Raw genomic sequence first — 20900 nt, 5'->3', positions numbered from 1 at the left:
AAAACGTATCCCCGGTGTCTGTTGACTCACGCCCTGGTTTTACAGCCCGATCATTGGTCCAGTCAGATTATCATGAGGCTCCTGTTCTTCCATGGGTTGATGGCGTGTTAGTTTTTGAACTCTGATTGGCCGAAACACTGCATCATATTACCGGAGCAAGGGGTCCTGGGAGAGTTGCTGTTCAGGCTGTAATCTTTGGAAACTACTACCGTGTTCTCATTCTCAAGTATTTTGCCGCACGAACGGTGTTTGTTACATAGAAATAGCAGAGGATTTGTTTAATGCAGGATAAGGTAAGGTAAAGACAAACATTACAATTTTAGTTTCAACGTTATAAAATAGCCATTGTTTTAATGTTCTATTAAGACACTTTACAAGAGGCTGTCAGGGTAGCAGTCTGTCAACTGTTTTAATTCAAGTTGAATAATGCAACAGGACAATGATCCGAAAGACAAGAGTAAATCGATAGGAGAGTGATTTCAAAAGAAAATTTCGTTTTTGGAATGTCCGCGTCAAAATCCTATCGTTAATCCCATAGGGATGTTGTTGTATAGCTGAAGCAACAGTTCAGGCAAGGAATCCCACCAACATCCCAGAGTTGAAGCAGTTTTGTAACGCGAAATGGCCTAAAATTCCTCCAAGTCGATGTGCTTTAAGATCAACATTTACCAGAAGCACTTGGTTGAAGTTATTGCTGTACAGGGTGTGGGGGTGGGGTGTGGTCGCACCAATTATTGAAAACCAAGGTTCACAGACTTATTTTGAACAAGTACATGTAAAATTGAATCATGTTAATCTTGTCATAACGAGACTCAGAGCGTTTAAAATTGAACCCGTTTCTTACTTTTTCGGTCATTTTTGGAGGGCCTCATTCTGCATGTCAGAATAACAGCGCATGTGACCAGCAGGGAGTGGTAAACATTTATATCGTTCTCTGTTCACCGTTGCTCAGTGAGAGTTAGTGGACCATGACCACATGTACCGGACTGATTAAGTGGTGGGGAGGATTTGTGAGCATTGACTGTGTGTACTGAATAATTCCTGTGTTGGAATGCAGGGAAAACTAATGATGATCCCTTGTCCCATCTGGTTCCATCTGCTCATTCCCCATGCAACTTGTTTAAACACTGTCCAGCCTGTATCCCAACAGCTCAATAATATGTATCAACCACCTTGTTCAACCCCTGTCCATTCTGTATTTCAGCACCTCAATGATATATCTCAAAATTCTTGTCAATTTCTGACCAGTCTGTAATCAGTAATTACAATCTTATTTGCAACATTGCAAATTCGAAATGTTAATCTTGACAGCATTTAAATTTGAGTCAGGTACTTTATTTTTTTGTCATTTTTGGAGAGCCACTTTCTCTGTTGCCAGGGTAACAGCCTATGTGAATTGCAGGGAGTGGTGCACATTTTTATCACTCTCTGGTCACGGTCACTCAGTGAGAGACAGATGTAACAGACTGATACTGGGGTGGGGAGGATGTTATGAGCATTGACCCTATCGACGGATCTATCCCTGTGTTGGAATGAAGAGAAAACTAATGAATATGGGCATTACATTTCTACAACTTTGTTCAGGCCGTCAGAAACGTCTTGTAATCAGTCAATAGCTGTGCATAATTTAAAGTAAAAAGAGAGATTATTGGACACATTCAGCAGATCGGGCAGTATTTTAGACAGTCCCAGTTCAGATACTGGGTCTTCCACAGTTTCTCTTTCCACAAAGCTAATCTGGTGAAAAGTGTTTCCTGCCCTACTATTTCAATTTTATACTAAAAATATTTTATTCCTGTTAGCCTACAGGAAATGTGATGGCCAATTGTGCTGGACAAGACCTCAGTTAACAAATAAGAAAATAATAAATTGAGTTCAGTTCAGCTGCAGGACACAATGTGAAACGTATCCCTAGTGTCTTGTGACTCTCACCCAGGTTATCCAGCCCAATCATTGGTCCATTCAGATGACCATCAGGTTCCCGTCGGCCATAGGTTGATGGAGTGTTAGTTTCTGAACTCTGATTGGCGGAAGCACTGCAACATTATACCGGTAACAAGGAGTGCTAGAGTTGAGGTTTGGGCTGTAATTCTTAGTACTTATACAGATGGGACACGATGTTCCTCCTTCCAAATGAATCAGAAGTCTCGGGCATCTGGACATTGGTTGTGGGTATATCCCTGAATACACCACTTGCTGTGAGATGTGTGGACGATGTGCGAGGTTTCTGGCGTCGGTAAGGGACAGGTTCAGCTGTGTGACCCTGTGAGGTTGGGTCATGGGATATCATAGTTTTAGATTCAAGTAAAATGGACCGGAGGGTCAATTTGCCCAGGTTAATGAGGTGTTGAGCGAGTATTTCTGATCTGGGTGATCATTGTTCAAACCGTGTTTGTAAATTCCCCCTCACTGTCACACGCCTGCCAGACAGTGGAAATCTAACAGAAACTCAAGATGCTGGAGATCTGCAGTAAAAACTGAAAAAGTTTGAAGTAATTGTGACGAAACGTGTAAACCTGAATCGTCAAATTTGTTCCTCTCCCCACAGCTGTTCCTGACCCGCTGAGTGTTCCTGGTAATTCCAGTTTCCTTTTATTACATTCACCCTGGACTGGTTTATATTTCCTGAATTGGACCTGGTTTAAACTGGCAATGTAAATAGCTCGTGCTGTGATAATCGTACAGTAAACAAACCATAGCTTCTCGCACTAAATTGTTCTGGTATCAATTTGTCTGTTGTTCCTGGGAATCTGTTCAGTGTAGATGTTGCTAACAAGGTTCACATGAATAATCTCAGGAATGATCGGCTTTATGTATGAGGAGCATTTGATGTTTCTGGATCCTTGCTCAATGGAGTTCAGAGGGGCGGTGGTGGTGGTGGGGGGATGTATGTTAAAGTAAACCTACCGAATGCTGAAAAGCTTGGTTACAGTGGCTATGGAGAGGATGTTTCCATTGGACAGAGAGTCTGTGATCTGACAGCACCGTCTCAGAATAAAGACGCCTACCTTTAAAATTGTGATGACAGACAGACTTACATTCAGACTGACAGACTTTATTGATCCTGAGGGAAACTGGATTTCGTTACAGCCGCACTAACCAAGAACAGAGTAGAAATATAGCAAAATAAAACCAGAAATAATTAAATAATAAGAAGTAAATTATGCCAGTGGAAATAAATCCAGGACCAGCCTATTGGCTCAGGGAGTCTGACACTCCGTGGGAGGCGTTGTAATGTTTGATGGCCACAAGTAGGAATGACTTCCTATGACGCTCAGTGTTACATCTCGGTGGAATGAGTCTCTGGCTGAATGTACTCCTGTGCCTAACTGGTACATTATGGAGTGGATGGGAGTAATTGTCCAAGATGGCATGCAACTTGGACAGCATCCTCTTTTCAGACACCACCGTCAGAGAGTCCTGTTCCACCCCCCACAACATCACTGGCCTTACGAATGTGTTTGTTGATTCTGTTGGTGTCTGCTACCCTCAACCTTCTGCCCCAGCAAACAACAGCAAACACGATAGCACTGGCCACCACAGACTCGTAGAACAACCTCAGCAGCGTCCGGCAGATTTTAAAGGACCTCAGTCTCCTCAGGAAATAGAGACGGCTCTGACCGTTCTTGTAGACAGCCTCAGTGTTCTTTCACCAGTCCAGTTTATTATCAATTCGTATCCCCGGGTACTTGTAATCTTCCACCATCTCCACACTGACCCTTTGGATGGTAACAGGGTTGATTGGTGCCTTGACGCTCCTCAGGTCCACCACCAGCTCCTTAGTTTTTTTTTCACATTAAGCTGCAGATGATTCTGCTCGCACCATGTGTCAAAGTTTCCCACCGTAGCCTTGTACTCAGCCTCATCTCTCTTGCTGATGCATCCAACTATGGCAGAGTGATCAGAAAACTTCTGAAGATTGCAAGACTCTGTGCAGTAGTTGAAGTCTGAGGTGTAGATGGTGAAGGGAAAGGGGGGCAGGACAGTCACCTGTGGAGCCCCAGTGCTGCTGACCACTCTGTCTGACACGCAGTGTTGCAAATGCACGTACTATGGTCTGCCAGTCAGGTAATCAATAATCCATGACACCAGGGAAGCAACCACCTGCATCACTGTCAGCTTCTCACCCAGTAGAGCAGGGCGGACGGTGTTGAACGCACTGGAGAAGTAAATAAACATGACCCTCACAATGCTTTCCGGCTTGTCCAGGTGGGCATAGACACGATTCAGCAGGTAGACGATGCATCCTCAACTCCTAGTCGGGGCTGGTAGGCGAACTGGAGGGGGTCTAGGTGTGGCCTAACCACAGGCCGGAGCTGCTCCAGAACAAGGCAGTCCAGCGTCTTCGTGATGCGGGAGGTCAATGCCACCGGTCCGCAGTCATTGCAGCCACTGGAGCGCGGCGTCTTCGGTACAGGGACGAGACAAGACGTCTCCCACAGCCCAGGATCCCTCTGGAGACTCAGGCTCAGGTTGAAGACATGGTGAAGTACCCCACATAGCTGGGGGGGGCACAGGCTTTGAGCACCCTGGGGCTGACGCCATCCGGGCCTGCAGCCTTGCTTGAGGAAAATCTCTTCAGCCAAAGGATGGCTGCTGTGTGGAAACTGTTGCCACAGAGGGTGGTGGAGACTGCCCTTTGCGCATACTTATGGCAGATTTAAATATGTTCGTGATTGCTCAATAGCAGGATGAAGGCAGGAATATGGTGTTGGAATGAAAATCATGTTTGAATGGTGGAGCAGACTCGATGGACAGAATCACCTAATTCTCCTCCTACATCTTGTGTCGGACCATAACTGAACGATGACTCCTTCGTATCCCATATCAGGCATTGGGAAGTGCGAGGGGAAATTTCAGATTTCTTCTTTGTGATCTTCAACATTTAACTTCGATAAACGGAAATAGCTTTTTTCTCCTTTGTATTGTTAATGTGCTTTATTATCTGTCCAGTTAAAGTCAGACATGCGGTGAGAGATTTATTGGAAGAAAAACCGCAACTGGAAGGGAACCACGACTGAAAACGAGGGAACAGCAACAAGTGAACCAGTCCGAAGACTGAGAGCATCAACTGGACAGAACCCTCCGGACTCAGAGATACCATTGATTCGGTCAGCAGAAAATCTGGTGAGTCTCATTTAGTTAAACACTGATCATTTAGACATTACATATCTATACAATGGAAGGTAGGAAATAGTTGGAATGAGACTGAGTGTGCCAGGTATTCCTCTGTCAGACCCAGCTGCAATCACTCCAAGTCTGGTAAAGTGTTGTCAGCAGCCCAGCTCTTTAAAGCCACTCACATTCCCTCAGTGTTTGCTCATTTCAAGCTTTTGCGTGTTTTGAAGTAGTTTTTGGTCAGTTCTGAGTGGGGAGAGGGAATGTCTGCGGTTTGTTTATACTTACTGTCTTTCAGAAATGTAATTGCTTGAATTTAATTTGTGCCGACTTACTAACCATACCCTGTACCTTCGCAACCAAATTATCGATATACACAACAAGTAGGAATAGGTGTAACCCCGGGAACTTCACTAAGCGCGGAACTCAAGTCCAAGAAACAGCTTCTCACCGTCAACTTCTGCTTCCTAACAATCATCTGTTTGCAGACTCTGGGGCCCTGTAACAAACTCAATGTTAACAGCAAGATTAGACAGTAACTAATATAAAGAGGAACTTGCTGCTTCCTGTGAGGACGCGTATCATGTCCGATCCAAAGAGAAAATCCTCCGTCATTTACAACTTGATTTGCCTCGGGATCCATCCTTCCCGGTACGCTGCGTCCGATAATCCGTAATCCCCCAACCTCCCCCCACCCCGCCAATAGCCCCACATCCTTCCCATCGTTCACCCCACAATCAAACCCGTGGACAGATTCCCTTCACCCACATCCACACTCGCAACTTGGGTATCATAACTAACTGATCATACATTCCCGGCTCGCGCGCAAAACTGAAACCAGGCCTGCAGCACTGGCGACCCCGGACACCCCAGATGACTGGTTCAGTTCCGGCCCTTAACCACTGCAACCGACCTTCGATTTACACAAACCCGAGATAAGCCCCTTCCTCACCGCCGCCCGATCAGGAGAACCGACGTCATCCGCTGGGTTCGGCACTGTGCTCTGATCTGCAGGAGGTCCCCACCGCGCCACCTGTGACAGGATGTCGGACGGACAACACAGAGCGTTCGTGTGTCGGTTCATTCACTGTGACACCCTCCAAACTTCACATTAACTCCATCCAGACGACTCTGGGCGAACTTCAACGAGCAAGAAATAAATCCCTGTCAGCAATCAGCTGTCTGAATGATTCGCTCACTGTCGTGGTGGCTTAGATTACTGGGAGACAAGGACAGCAGGGACGAGAGGTCTTCTGTTAACTGATATTAATCTGTGTTTCCACTGCTGGCAATTCCTGTTTACAGTAGTAAAACTGTTGTTTATGAAAATACTAAACAACGAGACACTGCACTGACCGAACCACCTCAAATCAGATCACCCTGGAAACTCTTCCCCAGAAACATTCTGGGCTTTGTGACCCAACTCGAGACAGGCACCACATCGCCCACTCAACGGACAACATGGCAGAGCAGGGCACACAACATCGGATTCAGTGATGGAACCCGTTATGCTTCTTTCGTTCTTCCCCTGAAATCATTAAAACCTCCACTAAACAGCTTTTGAATAGAAGCTCTCACCCGCACGTGACGTCACTCTGGTGCCCCCAGACAAAGCCATAAAATATTAGAGTAGAATTTGGCCATTTGCCCCATCTGACGTCGCGTGCGCAGTTCCTTGCATCTGAGGGTTTGTTTCTCGTGGTTGTGCAGTTTAATCTTTCTTCCGTTCAGATCAGGGAGTGAGAACCGTAGATGTCACGTCCTCGCATTGTGGGTGGGCTTTCTTTTTTCCTTGACTCCATTCCATTGCTACGGATTGCCGAAGAGAGCAAATGTCTCCGGGTATATAACCCTAATAATGCAAGAAGGAAGCCTTTCCATTTTTACCGGCTTCTCAAACATTTGTACACTTCAGCGAATTCTTCCCCTAGAAGTTCCAGAGCAGAAGCTCAGTCTGTCTATTATTGCCACACAATTAAAGTGGAGACTCGTTTATTATTCTCATGTGCAGAGGGACAGTGAAAAAACTTGTCATGCATACATTCCAGCTGGAGAGAGAGCAGGACAAATTGCTGAAGATACCGGCTGGATTAGAAATGAAAATTCGACTGTACTCTTTTCCATAGATGCTGCCTGGCCTGCTGAGTTCCTCCAGCTTTTTGTGTGTGTTCTTTTATATGCCGTGTCAGGTTTTGTAAAATGTGCAGGACAGTTACAGATTTCGTCAAACGGATTATTATATTTGTGTTCAAGATTTAAATTCCAAAGAGTTTTGTTTTCAAGAACATTAGACTGAAATGTGTTGTTCTTCTTTGTATTGTTAACGTGCTTCGTTATCTCTCTGATTAAAGTTAGACCTGTGCTAAGGGATTTATTGGATGAAAAGCCCACAACTGGAAACAAAGAAGAACTGAAGACGAGGGAACAGCAATAATTGAACAAGCCGAAGACTGAGAGCACCAACTGGAGAAACCCCACTGGCTCAGAGTTACCCTTCAGTCAGTCAGGAGAAAGTTTGGTGAGTCTCATTCACTCAAATACTCGTCCTTTAGACATTACATGTCTGTACTAAGGAAGGTCGGAATTAGTTTGGGTGTGACTGAATGTGCCCAGAAGTACCAGTTATACTTCTGTCAGACCCAGTTGCAATCACTTCAAATTGAGAAAGCATTTTCACAGACTAATGTACAATGGAACTGCGAAGGTCGCTTCAGAAAGGGGAAGAATGTTCAGAGAAAAAAAAACGTGGTTCACAAGAGATTAGAACATTTAGGCAAATGGAAAAAAGAAGCAACATTCAAGCAAGGCTCTAGAGAATTATAAGGCAGCCTTGAAGTAGCTTAAGAACTGATTTGTGGTCAAAGTGAACTTGGGAAGTCCTTGGGAAGTAGGATGAAGGAAAGTGCAAGGCGTTATACATGTGGGTGAAGAAGAGGAGGGTGAATAGATCGAGGGTAGCAAAGGAGGAAATGTACCAGGAGGATGCGGTGATAGGCGAGGTGCTTAATGAATGCTTTGTTTCAGAGTTACCAATGAGATGGACAGTGATTGTGACGTAGCATAGTAGCATGGCAGTGTTCAGAAAGAGGAGTTGTTGAAGCATCCAGTATATACCACTTTACGACAGGAAGTGAGGGAGGAGTTTACAAGGACATTGGCAATGATATTTGTGTCCTCTCTGGCCACAGGCGTAGTAATCATTAGAGGATGGCATATCTTGTTCTGTAATTCAATAAACGTTATATATATATAATCCTGGGGATTATAGACCAGTGAGCATCACATCAGTGCTGGGCAAACTCTTGGAATGGTTACTTGGGAAGAGGAATTTTGAGCATTTGGAGAAATATTATCTTACTACGGGTTGCCACTTCGGCGTTTTGATGGTGAGTGGCGAAAAAGGTAGGGGAGGTGCCAGAAATAGCTTTCCACAATATGTGACAGTCATGCAATGACATTTGGATCGACAGATTCTGATCAGGAGACGCCATGGCATTGTGCATGTAAAATTGTGTTTAACAAGACTTCTTAAGTTTTTTGAAGATAAGTGTCGATGGGGGTGCGGGAATGGATGTTGTACATTGAACTACAGTAAAGCCTTTGACAAGGTGCCACATGAAAGCTCGGTCTGGAAGATAAGTTCACATCTGGGCCAGGGAGATAAAGTTAGATGGATTCAGGATTGCCTTGAAGGTAGTAAGCAAAGAGGGGTGTTTGAAGGATTTTCCTTGAAGAGGGACCGCAAGGCTACAAGTTGGGATATTTGATATTCGTTATTTGAAAGCAATGATTTGAATACAAATGCACAAGCCTTGACCAGTAAGTTCACTGATGACACAAAATTAATAGATGGTGTTCATGATGAAGATTATTGTAGCTTATACGGGATCTGAATGGGTAAAGCAGTGGTAAACAGATTGCAAATTTCAACATGAGCAGCATGGGTTTCACGCAGAGTTTTGTGATGATGTGGAGGGACCTGTCAAAGGAAGTGGAAGAGGCAACACAATTGTATAATTCCAGAAGCAGTTGGGATGTGAAGATGGAGTGAGGAGGCCAATAGGGAAATGGGCTCAAAACAGGAAATTAGGACCATGTCTGTGGGCAATATGGTTAGCACTTTCTCATTGGGCTGAAGGGTCTGTATCTGTGCTCTGTTGCTGTGTGACTCTGTCAGAAGGATGCACCAGATATCACTGGACAGACATACAGACATGGTGTGGAAGTTGATGGAAAAGGGGAATGGTTGGTCCTTAAGCCAACTCCTGTTCTGATACAGGGGATGTAGGCTCTGTCATATTTATAAAGTAATCGTGTCTCTGACTCACTATCTGTTTGTGTGTCATTTAGACCATCACCCGCAGGTGGAGCTTTTCTACACCGGGAACAAAGAGTAAACAAGGAAACAACAACCAGGATTCGTCAGTCGGAATCAAAATGGCTACAGGTATGATAACAGGGATCTTTATAATTAAACTTCCGTCGTGTTTGTGCACAATAGTTCAGATGAAGTAACTGACACAGATGCTAACGGGCACAGAAAAGTTTCATCGAACAGGGTCATCGAACCCCATGGAAAAGTGGTCTTGAATAATCGATCGATTTAACAGTTCCAGTGCAGGGGCCTGTCACCGGTAATGGTGGAATTTCTCAGGTCACCGTGCAAATCTTCACCTGAGTGGAAGCAGCAGGGTATCCTGAATCAGGTGGCTGAGTGTAAAACACCCACAAAAATATGTTGTTTGTTACGTTAAAGTCCAGGTTCACGGATTGTTGCACATCAGGGCCTGTTCAGAGGTGAAAGACATCTCCAACTTTCATTCATAAAATTCAGAGCCAGATGATTGGAGCATTTCCGGGATTTCAGGAATTGTGTGATAACACAGCATTTCAGGTTTTGATAGGATAGCTGTCAACTTCCCCTTGGTTTTGTTGACGGCTGCGCCAAGGAGATGAAAGGAGTTTCCGATATCTGTTTTCTGTAGCCCAACCGAGAACATTGCCAACGGTCAGAATTTCTGACGATCAGCAAACAGCTCATTGTAGGTAAATTTGTGGTGTGTTTCAGAGTTTTAACACCCCAGTGAATGTCTAGGCTGTGGACAAATGGTGAACGTCATTTTCTCAAAAGACGTTTAAGGAGCTTCAATGCTGATATGCTGAAATGATTTTCTCTGAGGCAGAAAATGTTCTCATCCGTTTCAATCTTTTGTAAATGGAATATTCAATCTGCAATCTGTCAAGTACTAATACATCCTTTCTGTAGTATTGGTACCAGAACTGGTCCAACCAACAGTTTATTACCTTGTCACAAGAGATCTCTGTGCCTGCATTCTGCTCCGCAGCTAATGATGGCAAGCTTGCCAGATGTCCACTTGGCACATTGTCGCCTGCAATCCTGTGGCTGATCTGTGTGTGACCCTGTGGAAGGGACAGTGTGCGTAGCTTGGTAATGGTCAGTCCGTGACCAAGGGGACAGGACACCGTGCGCCTCGAGGTAATGGTCAGTCTGTGACCCAGGCGACAGGACAGCGTTCGCCTCGAGGTAATGGTCAGTCTGTGACCCAGGCGACAGGACAGCGTTCGCCTCGAGGTAATGGTCAGTCTGTGACCCAGGCGACAGGACAGCGTTCGCCTCGAGGCAATGGTCAGTCTGTGACCCAGGCGACAGGACAGCGTTCGCCTCGAGGCAATGATTAGTCTGTGAACCAGGGGACAGGACACTTTGACACAGCAGTCGGAGAGTATGTGATTTAGGGGATCTGGCAGTGTGTAATCCGGAGGCTGATCTGTGAGTGACGCTGGTGACTGAACAGTTTGTGATCTAGGGAGAATTTGCTTGTGGAAAATAATTCCAGTGATATTTCCCGGTATCAACTGACACCATTGCATTAAGACCCCGGGTTATCAGTGTGTTCAACTACTGCATAGCCAGTGATCAGTATTATTGTGTCCATCCTGTTCTGTATCTGGGAGTGGATGTGTTTGGTCACCGGCTTATTGCGATGGTCCCCTGGCAGGAAGTGTAGATCACATTCACCAGCACTGTCCCACTCCAAATCGGGTCAGCGAGAGTCCAGGCTCCATTGCTAGATGACTCTGTGTCTGTTCTCGCTAGAATTTCGAAAGATGAGGGAGGGGAGATATCATTGAACCCTTTCGAATGTTGAGTTGCCTAGACAGAGTAGATTTTGAAAGATGTTTCCAATAGTGGGGTAGTCTAGTGTAAGAGGGCTCAGCCTCAAGATAGAGGATCATCCATTTAAACAGAAAGTTCTTTAGGCAGAAGGTGGCGAATTTGTGGAATTTGTTACCACAGGAAGCTGTAGAGACCGGGTCATTGAGAGTATTTAAGGCAAAGATCCGTAGGTTATTGATTGGAGAAGGTATCAAATGTTACGGGAAGAAGGCCGAGAATTAGGGTTGAGGAGGGGAAAGAAAGGATCAGCCATGAATGAATGGCGGAGCATATTCAATGAGCCAAATGGCTTGCTTCTGTACCTATGCCTTATGATCTTATTGTAGCCACCCATTGTGAATCCTTATTTTGATGAGCATTAAATCACTCTAGTACAACTTGTAATTCGTTAATTATTTCAGGTGGAAAATTAAATCGGGTCCGGGAATTACTCAAGAGGTTTTCAGCAGGTAACTCACCGAGGGAAGATAATCGGCACCCCGGAAACAACGCACCAAAGCAGGGTCAGATTGAGGGCAATATCCTAGTTGAATGCAGTCCGGCTGCAGAGGAGGAGGAGCAAAGTCAGCCCAGAGACAGTGACGTCACAGACACTGATCAGGACCCTGGAACCAGCACAAGTGAGGCGACTGCATGTCAGCTCGGAAGCTCATTTAAAACTGAACTGCCAAGTCCCCAACAAGGAGTTGGTAAGTGAAATATGAGGGTGATGTGTTCACAGAATGCGGCAGGGAGGAGGGTAAAGGTGATTCCTTGTTGGAGGGTTGCACAGAGAGGGAAAATATGTGGGTTTGGTACATGGTGTATTGGGGCACCCGTTACCCAACTACAGGAAATGTACTACCTGCTCTAATTATTTCCAGGATGTGTATTGGAGGAAATGCAGCTGTCCAGATAAGAAGTTCTAGGATAAGAAATAAGGGAAATGTATTCCTCAGGATGGAGAGAGCATCTCTCGGAAGTGCCTCTTATTGACAGTCCCAATATTTATTCCCATCCTATATTGGAAAAGGTGTGTCAGTGGGGTGGGCGTGGTTGCTTACTGGTAAAGTAATTTCAAGAGCATTGTTGGGTAGTTTTTGAGGCCACTCCTGCGGAAAGGAACATAAGTGTATACATGGCTGATGCCAGTGTGTTTCCCTATTGTACATCACTGGTCAAAGAACCCAGCTACAGGTTAAATCACATTACCATCTGTCTGCTATGGGAATTCAACTGTCTATGAATCCAAAAGGCAATTCACCACACTTTCCAAGCATGTTAAGTTTCTGTATGAGCCTCCCATGTGGGACCTTGGCAAACACTCGGCTAAAACTCAAGTAGAAAATATCCATGTGTAACTTCATCCATCACATTTGTCAACACCTGGAAGAACATAATCAAGTTAACAGGGTCTCTCAAACATTCTCTCTTCTGATACTCCCATGGGGTAGAAGATATAAAAGGCTGAATGTAAGTACCGCCAGCCAAAAGGACAGATTTAATACTGCATTTATAAGACTATTGATTGGCCACCATCTCTGTTATTATTCGCTCTTCATAATAATGAAAATTTTATGTTTAAAGTTACAACGTTGTACATGTGATAATTAATAACCACTCACTTAGGCAACCTCAATATACTTACAGAATAGCAGAAAGAATGCCGTTGGGTATGAACGGATTTAAGGAACAACTGATGATAGATTACGCAATTCTTTTAAGGCCGGGGGAAAACAGAAATCTTCCAATGTTATATTGTCTATCAAAAACCATTTGATTCTGTCCCTCACTCATGGCTAATAGAACTTCCTAATATATACACCTGATATACAACATCTGAAGCATTGGCAGACAGTAACCGCCTTATTACCCCGGCCACTCCCTGTTTGACACGTTGCCGTCCAGTAAAAGGTTCAGGATAATAAAAGCCAAGACAAATAGACTGAGGAACAGCTTCTACCCCAGAGCTGTGGCCTCCATCCCACCATTCCCACAGAGCATTGACTGAAACTGTGAGCACGCACAAGGAATCAAATACTTGCACTAACGGCACTTTATGCATTACTGTGATATTCTGGTGCGGCTGCAACTTATTTTCAGCGACTTATCTATTATATACTGTTTTTTATTCTATTACTGTCTTATTTTTACCTACTGCTTTTTTTGATTGCCTGAGAGGAAGCCTAACAGAGTTTCATTGTACCTATGTATAAGGACAATAAAGATCATTCAATTCAATTCAGTCCTCTTCTTGCATTGTCTCTCAGTTTTTGAGAACAGCTCGTCTAGGCAGATTTACAGCTGTGCAATATTATTTCCATTCATTGATCATTGACTTAACTGTACTTCAAGGGATATTCAGTAACTTGGAAATTATCCTGTATCAATATCCTGGCTTGTGCTTTTCAATAACCCTTTAACAGAGGGTTCTCTGTTCTTAGACTCCTCCACCATACAAATTATCCTCTCCACATCCATTATATCGAGGCCTTTCAAAATTCGACTGGTTTCTATGAGGCCACCCTCATTCTCCTGAATTCCTGTGTAGAGGGCCAGAGCCATCAGACGCTCCTCATATGCCCCTCATATGGAAACTCATTCCCATAGACTTTCTCATGATCTTCCTTTGAAACCTCTCCAATGTCAGCACACCATTATTTTCGATAAGGAATCCAAAACCTCACATCACTCAAGGTAGGGCCTCACCAGTGCTTTATAAAGCCTCAACATTACATACTTGCTTTTATAGACAATAGGTGCAGAAGTAGACCATTCGGCCCCTCAAGTCTGCACCGCCATTCTGAGATCATGGCTGATCATTCACTATCAATACCCAGTCCCTGCCTTGTCCCCATATCCCTTGATTCCACTATCCATCAGGTATTTATCCAGCTCCTTCTTGAAAGCATCCAGAGAATTGGCCTCCACCGTCTTCCGAGGCAGTGCATTCCACACCTCCACAACTCTCTGGGAGAAGAAGCTCTTCCTCAACTCTGTTTTAAATAACTGACCTCTTAGTCTCAATCCATGCCCTCTGGTACTGGAGGGCATTATATTTATATTTTAGTCCACTCGAAATAAATGCCAGTATTGCATTTGCCTTTCTCACCACCAACTCAAACTGCAAATGAACGTTGAAGACATCCTGCACAAGCACTCCCAAGTCCCTTTGCAACTCAGGTTATTGAATTTTCATTCCATTCAGTAAAATGACAACCCTTTTATTCCTTCTAACAAAGTGAATGATCAGACGTTTCCCGACGCTGTATTAAACATGCCATATCTTCGCCCATTCTCCCAATCAGTCCAAGTACTTCCGCATTCCGAGGATAGCCTCTCTACTTTCTCAAAACTACCTTCTCCTCCTCATATCATCCGGAAATCTGGCCACTAAGCCTTCAATTCTGTTATCCAAAGCATTGACGTATAACGTTCCCAACACAGATGTCTATGAAACACGACTAGTCACCAGTAGCCAACCAAAAAAAGGAAACCCTTTTTCCCACTCTTTGCCTACCGCCAATCAGCCAATCCTTAATCCATGCGAGAACTTTTCCTGTAATGCCGTGGGCACTTAACATGTTCAGCAGCCTCTTGAGTGGCAACTTGTCAAAGGCCTTCTGAAAATCTAAGCACACAATATCCACGAATACTCCTTTGTCTATCCTGTTTGTTATTTCTACAAAGAATTCCAACAGATTTGTCAGTCACAATTTTTCCTTGAGGAATCCATGCTGACCAAGGCGTATTTTTATCATGTGCCTCCAAACACCCGAAATCAACTACGCTTGGTACCCTTAAAGGTATTAAGTACCCTTAACAATCGCCATATATAACTTTGCAACCAGTGAGTTCAGACTAACAAGCCTATAATTTAATTTCTTCTGACTCAGTCCGTTATTGAAGAGTGTAGCGAAATTTGCAATTAGCCGTTCCTCGCAAGCCTTGCCAGAATCAATGAATTCCTAAAAAAGCATTGCTGGCACTTCTACATATGCAATAAAAAAATCGGTTAGCTGGAGAATACAGGAATATCTTGAACAGTTTCTGCTGCTGTGGCTCAGAAGAGAACAGAGATGTAGTGATGATGGAAGATTCCTTCGTCGGAGGAACTGAGACGCGATTCTGTGGGCACGATAGAGGGTCCCATATGTTACATTGCCTCCCAGGTGCCAAGGATGACTCGATTCGGGTCCACGGTGTTTAAAAAGGAGGGGGGGGGAGTGAGCAGTACAGATAGTAAAGGGTGAGGTGGTACTGGTAAGAGATCTGAGGGAGCTAGGTAGAAAACGGGACAACCAAGGTAGTAATTTCAGGATTACTGTCATGCCGCCCAGCATGGGGGTAAATATAGGATGACTTGGCAGATGAATGCATAGCTAAGGAACTGATGCGGGGGGAGGGTTCAGATTTATGGATAATTAGACGTTGTAGCCAGCACAGCTGAAATGCCATCTATAAATTTGCCAACAATAAAACCATTGTTGCCAGAATTTCAGATGGTGACGAGGGGTGAACGGGTGCAAGATACATCACCTAGTGATGGAGCTGCAACCTTCAAATAAAACCAAAGAACTTCAGAAAGGGTATGATGAGGGAACACACACGTCCTCAAAGAGAGATCAGAAGTGGGGAGAGTGAGCAATTTCAAGTTCCTGGTGTCACTATGTCTGTGGGCCTAAACTGGACCCAAAATATCGATGCAGCTATTAAGAAGGCTATATTTAATCAGGAGTTTGAGGAGATTTTGTATGTCACCAAAATAAGTATTGTGCAAATTTCTAGACGTACAATGCAAGGCATTCTAACTGGCTGCCTCTTTGGCACCCTAGCAGCATATATGTCCCCAACACTTTTGCGCAACACAGTAGTAATTTTATGTAACTGCAGTTGCAAAACAAAGAAAAGTGACATGTGTGAGTGATAATAAATCTGACTCTGATAAGGGTCTTTATTGTACTGAAAGTTGGAAGGGGGCAGAGCGAGGGGAATCATTGTTTGGAAACCAGTAGGGAAAGAACACCAGAGAGATATTCCTTAATGATCAATAAGCCAGTTATTTGGAATCAGATGACCTTGTCTCAGGGCTGGATGTGTCCATGCTCTCACTACACCCCACCCCAGGCACTCCTTTCCTGCTACCTGTCCCACTCCCCTCCCACCTCCTGTGCAATCTGTCCCACACTCCTCACACCATCTTTGCCACGGGCCTCATGCTCTTCATGTGGCGCATGCGCCTTAATCACCTTTTCCAACATAATTTTCTCCCCATCAGGTTTACCAACTTGCTCTCCACTCAACCTTGCACAGTACTGTATTTTTATATTTCTATTCCCAGATTCCAAATGTACGATCTCAGATCTCCTGACACAGTGCGAAGATTATCAGCTGCTCCACCTGACTATTTTCTACCGAGAGAGACTGAAACCTGCAATTGAAGCACGGGTAGAAGGACTCAGCTGGACGATGAGACAGGAGGGACAATTCAGTGAACAGGAACACGAGGTGATTGGGAGTAACAGTTGGGATACCATTCATTTTAGTGAAAGGAGGGATGAGAGACTACGGTCAGGCTGGCTCATCCTCTTGCTTCTGTACACTGCAGTGATGATATTGATCACTGAACAATTTGTGACCAAAACCTTCGCACCAGGGTTAAAATCAGCGAAATAGAAAAATCCGAACTGCAGATTCAAACTTAATTCATCAGTCCAAATAGGCTGAGCTCAGCACAGTGGTGAGAGAAATATGATTCAATGAATCAGCATTAGAAATGAAAACCTGATAAGAATACCCATCAAGGCCTTTGGTCACATTGGGATTAATCTCATTTCTCCTCATGGACAATGCAAATGTCCAGTTCTCTGCTGCCGTGTGTGAAAGGACACCTGGCTACCACATCGATGTGGTCACATTACTCCCATACACAGCCAGGTGCCTGGAATTTTGCCAATGTGTCGTGACTCTAGAATTAGAATCACACAACAGGAAAATGGGCCATATCACCCTAAATCTTTCCTATCAGCTGTTTCTCGAATTATCTTCGGCATTTCATAGTTTCAAACAACACTTACTACCAAAATATGTATACAGTATACAATCCTGAGATTCACTTTCTTACAGAAATCGAAGAAACATAATAGAACCCATTTAAAAAACTCACATAACAAAGGCCGCCAAACACCCAATGTTTGAAAAACGGAACAGATCGTCCGAACACTAAAAGTAAGTAATTAACACCGAGAATATTAACCGCAGAGACCACCAACGTGGAAAGTGAGTCCACGGCCACCGAGCCACATTCACTGCAGCAGCCGGTCCTTGAGTCCAGACCAGAGCCGCAGATGTGAGTAAACTTCACGAATCAGTGAACTAAACACCCTCACTCACAGCCGTGGCATTGGAACCTTTTTGATTTGGTCTAGCACTGATATCGACCAAACATTGGCTGATTACTCGCTTTCGGGCCCGTTCCCTGCCACTTTGATCTGGCCACAAGTTCTCATTACCAATGACAGTGGTGGAAGTGTACACTCAAGACGCCAGCTTGCCGAATTTCCCCACAGCACCACACATACACCAGGTCGGTTCAAAAATAACAACTTGCAAATGAAAAATGTTTCAATAATTGGTAGAACAGAAAAGTGTTATTGAATGAGTATTTAGAGTTTTCTTTGCTGCCAATAAAGCTTCACTGTTTTTCACCAGTTTTAGAGTTGTAACGAGCCATAATCCACTAGTTAATGGCCAATGCCTACCTCACATTGCCGTCACCAACAAAAACATGTAACAGCTCTACAAGCATTATGAAGAAATGTGGCAAAAGTGATTACTTCACTCTGCAATAATAATACCGACTTGTAATTGTGTTCAGTTCGTGTTTCGGTTCCATTGCCTGAACCCATAGATTTTCAGAATGGACCAGGAGACAGACCAGTGATTGTCCCGGTGCTCTTGGGCAATGAGACGACTAGTTGAATGTCCCATCAATGAGCATATTTTCCTCATCGTTCTGTGTCTGTCCGTCCGATCTTCACTGTTGTTCTTCACAGGAAGTCAAGGAGCTTGCGGAGTGGGGAAACCGGACAGAGAGTTCCAAACTCTTCCTCAGTCTGGTGACGGAGAAAGGCGCCAAGGCCCAGAGAATGATGTGGGAATCCTTTGTGGAAGTGAGGAAGGAGTTACCAAAGTTGGAAAGGATACTGAAGGAAATCCAGGAATTTGGTACCATGAAATAACGCACTCTGACCTAAATCAGTTTGAAACTTTCCAGATTTAACAATGCATGTTGGATTCAATTTCATGAAAGTTTTTCGATGTCAACAGGTCCTGATCCATATGAACATATGAATGTCAGCCGAGGCTTTTGTGAGTTATCTTCGCAACTCAAGGGTGAGTGATGAAATAAATGATTCAAACTGATTACTTGACAGAAATGATGTTGAACAGCGATTGTTCATAGATTACTGAAACTAGGAATCCAACTGTCAGTGTTTGTGGAAAGGGATGGTCTTGACTGGAAATCTCTATCAGTGAATTGGTATCTGAGTTGGAACACTTCAGACCTTTTCTGATATTTTGTAAAATAACTCAGTTCAGTATTTTGACTGTTTGGCCATAAGTCACTCAGGCATCTACACCCAGCAAGGTCCTCCTGCCCAAGAAAGCCCTAGACGTTGCTGGCAGTCGGCTGAGGTGTTGTGAATCCCAACAATGCTGGCTGGTAACACAGCAGCATATCCCAGATTGTCTGAGAGTGGGAGAATCAGGAAGTTCTTCCACGGTTAGGGTGACATTGTGGAGTTGCTGTTAGACTACTGCTTTCAGCATCAGTGATCTCGGTTCAATTCCCGAGGCAGACTAAGGAGCTTGTACTGTCTCTCCGTGACCGTGCGGGTTTCTTCTGGATTTTCAGGTTTTTTCCCACATTCTGAAGATGGAGTCACAGAGAAGTACAACACAGAAACAGGCCCATCGGCTGATCTATTCCTTGCCGAACCACTTAAACTGCCTACTCCCACTGACCTCCATCCATGTACCTATCCAAACTTCTTAAATGTTGAAATTGACATTTTTTGCACTACTTTGGGCTGGCAATGTGTTTCACACTCTGAGTGAAGGTGTTTCCCCATGTATTCCCCTTAAACATTCACCGTGGATTCTAGTTGTAGACCCAGATATTGTCAGTGGAAAAAGCTTGCTTACATTTTCCTTATTTATATCCCCCATAATTTTGTATACCTCTATCAATTCTCCTCTTGATTTTCTGCGTTCCAAGGTTTACAGACCTAATCTATTCAAATTTGTGTTATAACTCAGGTCTTCCAGACCTGGCACCGTCTGTGCAATATGTTCACTGAACTCTTTGACAGGTATTTCCATCTTTTCTGCAGGTCACCAAAACTTCACACAATACTCCAAACTAGGCCTCACCAATGTCTTGCACAACTTCAACATAACATCCCACCTCCTGTACTCAATACTTTGGTTTATGAAGGCCAATACGCCAGAAGTTTTCTTAATGACCCTGTCTACCCAGGACGCCACTTTCAATTAATTATGTACTAGTATTCCCAGATCTTTTTGCTCTATCACATTCCTTAGTGCCCCAACATTCACTGTGTAGACCGTGGTTGGCCCTATCAAAGTACAACATCACACAGTTGTCTGCTTTAATTTGTATCTGCTATGTTCAGTCATTTTTCCTAACGTTTCAGATCCCGCTGCGAGTCATGTTAGACTTCGTTGTTCTCCACTACACCCCAAATATTGATGTCATTGGAAATGTGCTGATCCAGTCAGCTACATTATAATCCAGATCTTTGATATAGATGACAAACAACAACAGATCCAACACCAATTCCTGCAGTACCTGTCACCTGCCTCAACTCAGACAGGCAACTCTCTGGCTTATCCCTCAAAGCCAGTGTCAAGTCCAATTTAATACCTCATCTTGAATGCCTCTTCACCTCTTCACCAAGCACCCATGCGGGTCCTTGCCGTATTAAAGTCCATCTGGACAGCATCTACTGCCTGGCCTTCATCATCAATTTTCCTGGTAAATTCCTCGAAGAACTCTATAAGTTTGGTTCGAGATGACCTATCACACACGAAGCCATGCTGACTATCCTTAATCAGTCCATATCCAGATGTAGAGGTCACTCTGTTAATTGGTCACATCGGTGTAATTGGGCGCATGAGCTGGAAGGGTCTGTCACTGTGCTGTATCCCTAAAACTAATGAAGCAGTTCCTTCAGCTCAAGTCCCACTCAGCACAATTTGCACGAATGTTAAGCTATACTTCATTTAATCCACATTATGACCATGGACTGAACAGACGTCTGGCAGGGTGTTGAAGCACTGTAAAACTGCAGACAACCCTGGCTAGACTTAACACACTGTGAAGCACCATGCTGTTCCTAGACTGTCCCGGTACATGGTCGATTCCTGAATGCACCCCTGGAGGTTTCATAGAAACATAGAAAAATAGAAAATAGGTGCAGGAGTAGGCCAGTCAGCCCTTCAAGCCTGCACTGCCATTCAGTACGATCATGGAGGATCATCCAACTCAGAACCCTGTACCTGCTTTCTCTTCATACCC

At 44.3% G+C, this 20900-nt stretch overlaps 1 protein-coding gene across 1 annotated transcript in view; it reads left to right on the top strand.

Annotated features, from left to right (window-relative positions):
• Positions 1-20900, top strand: part of LOC132390099 (NACHT, LRR and PYD domains-containing protein 3-like) — a 37459-nt gene continuing 16559 nt past the window's right edge. Inside the window, exons 1-8 of the mRNA XM_059962695.1 lie at positions 1-293; positions 4954-5127; positions 7470-7636; positions 9469-9565; positions 11719-12006; positions 16638-16804; positions 18352-18523; positions 18626-18691. Of these exons, the coding sequence (XP_059818678.1) occupies positions 9556-9565; positions 11719-12006; positions 16638-16804; positions 18352-18523; positions 18626-18691 (703 nt within the window). The 5' untranslated portion in view covers positions 1-293; positions 4954-5127; positions 7470-7636; positions 9469-9555. The remainder of the gene's footprint in view (positions 294-4953; positions 5128-7469; positions 7637-9468; positions 9566-11718; positions 12007-16637; positions 16805-18351; positions 18524-18625; positions 18692-20900) is intronic.

This window comes from Hypanus sabinus, unplaced genomic scaffold (assembly GCF_030144855.1).
Source record: "Hypanus sabinus isolate sHypSab1 unplaced genomic scaffold, sHypSab1.hap1 scaffold_766, whole genome shotgun sequence".
Lineage (NCBI taxonomy): Eukaryota > Metazoa > Chordata > Chondrichthyes > Myliobatiformes > Dasyatidae > Hypanus > Hypanus sabinus.
Note: the sequence above shows the minus strand (reverse complement) of the source record. Positions and strands in the feature narration are given on the sequence as shown.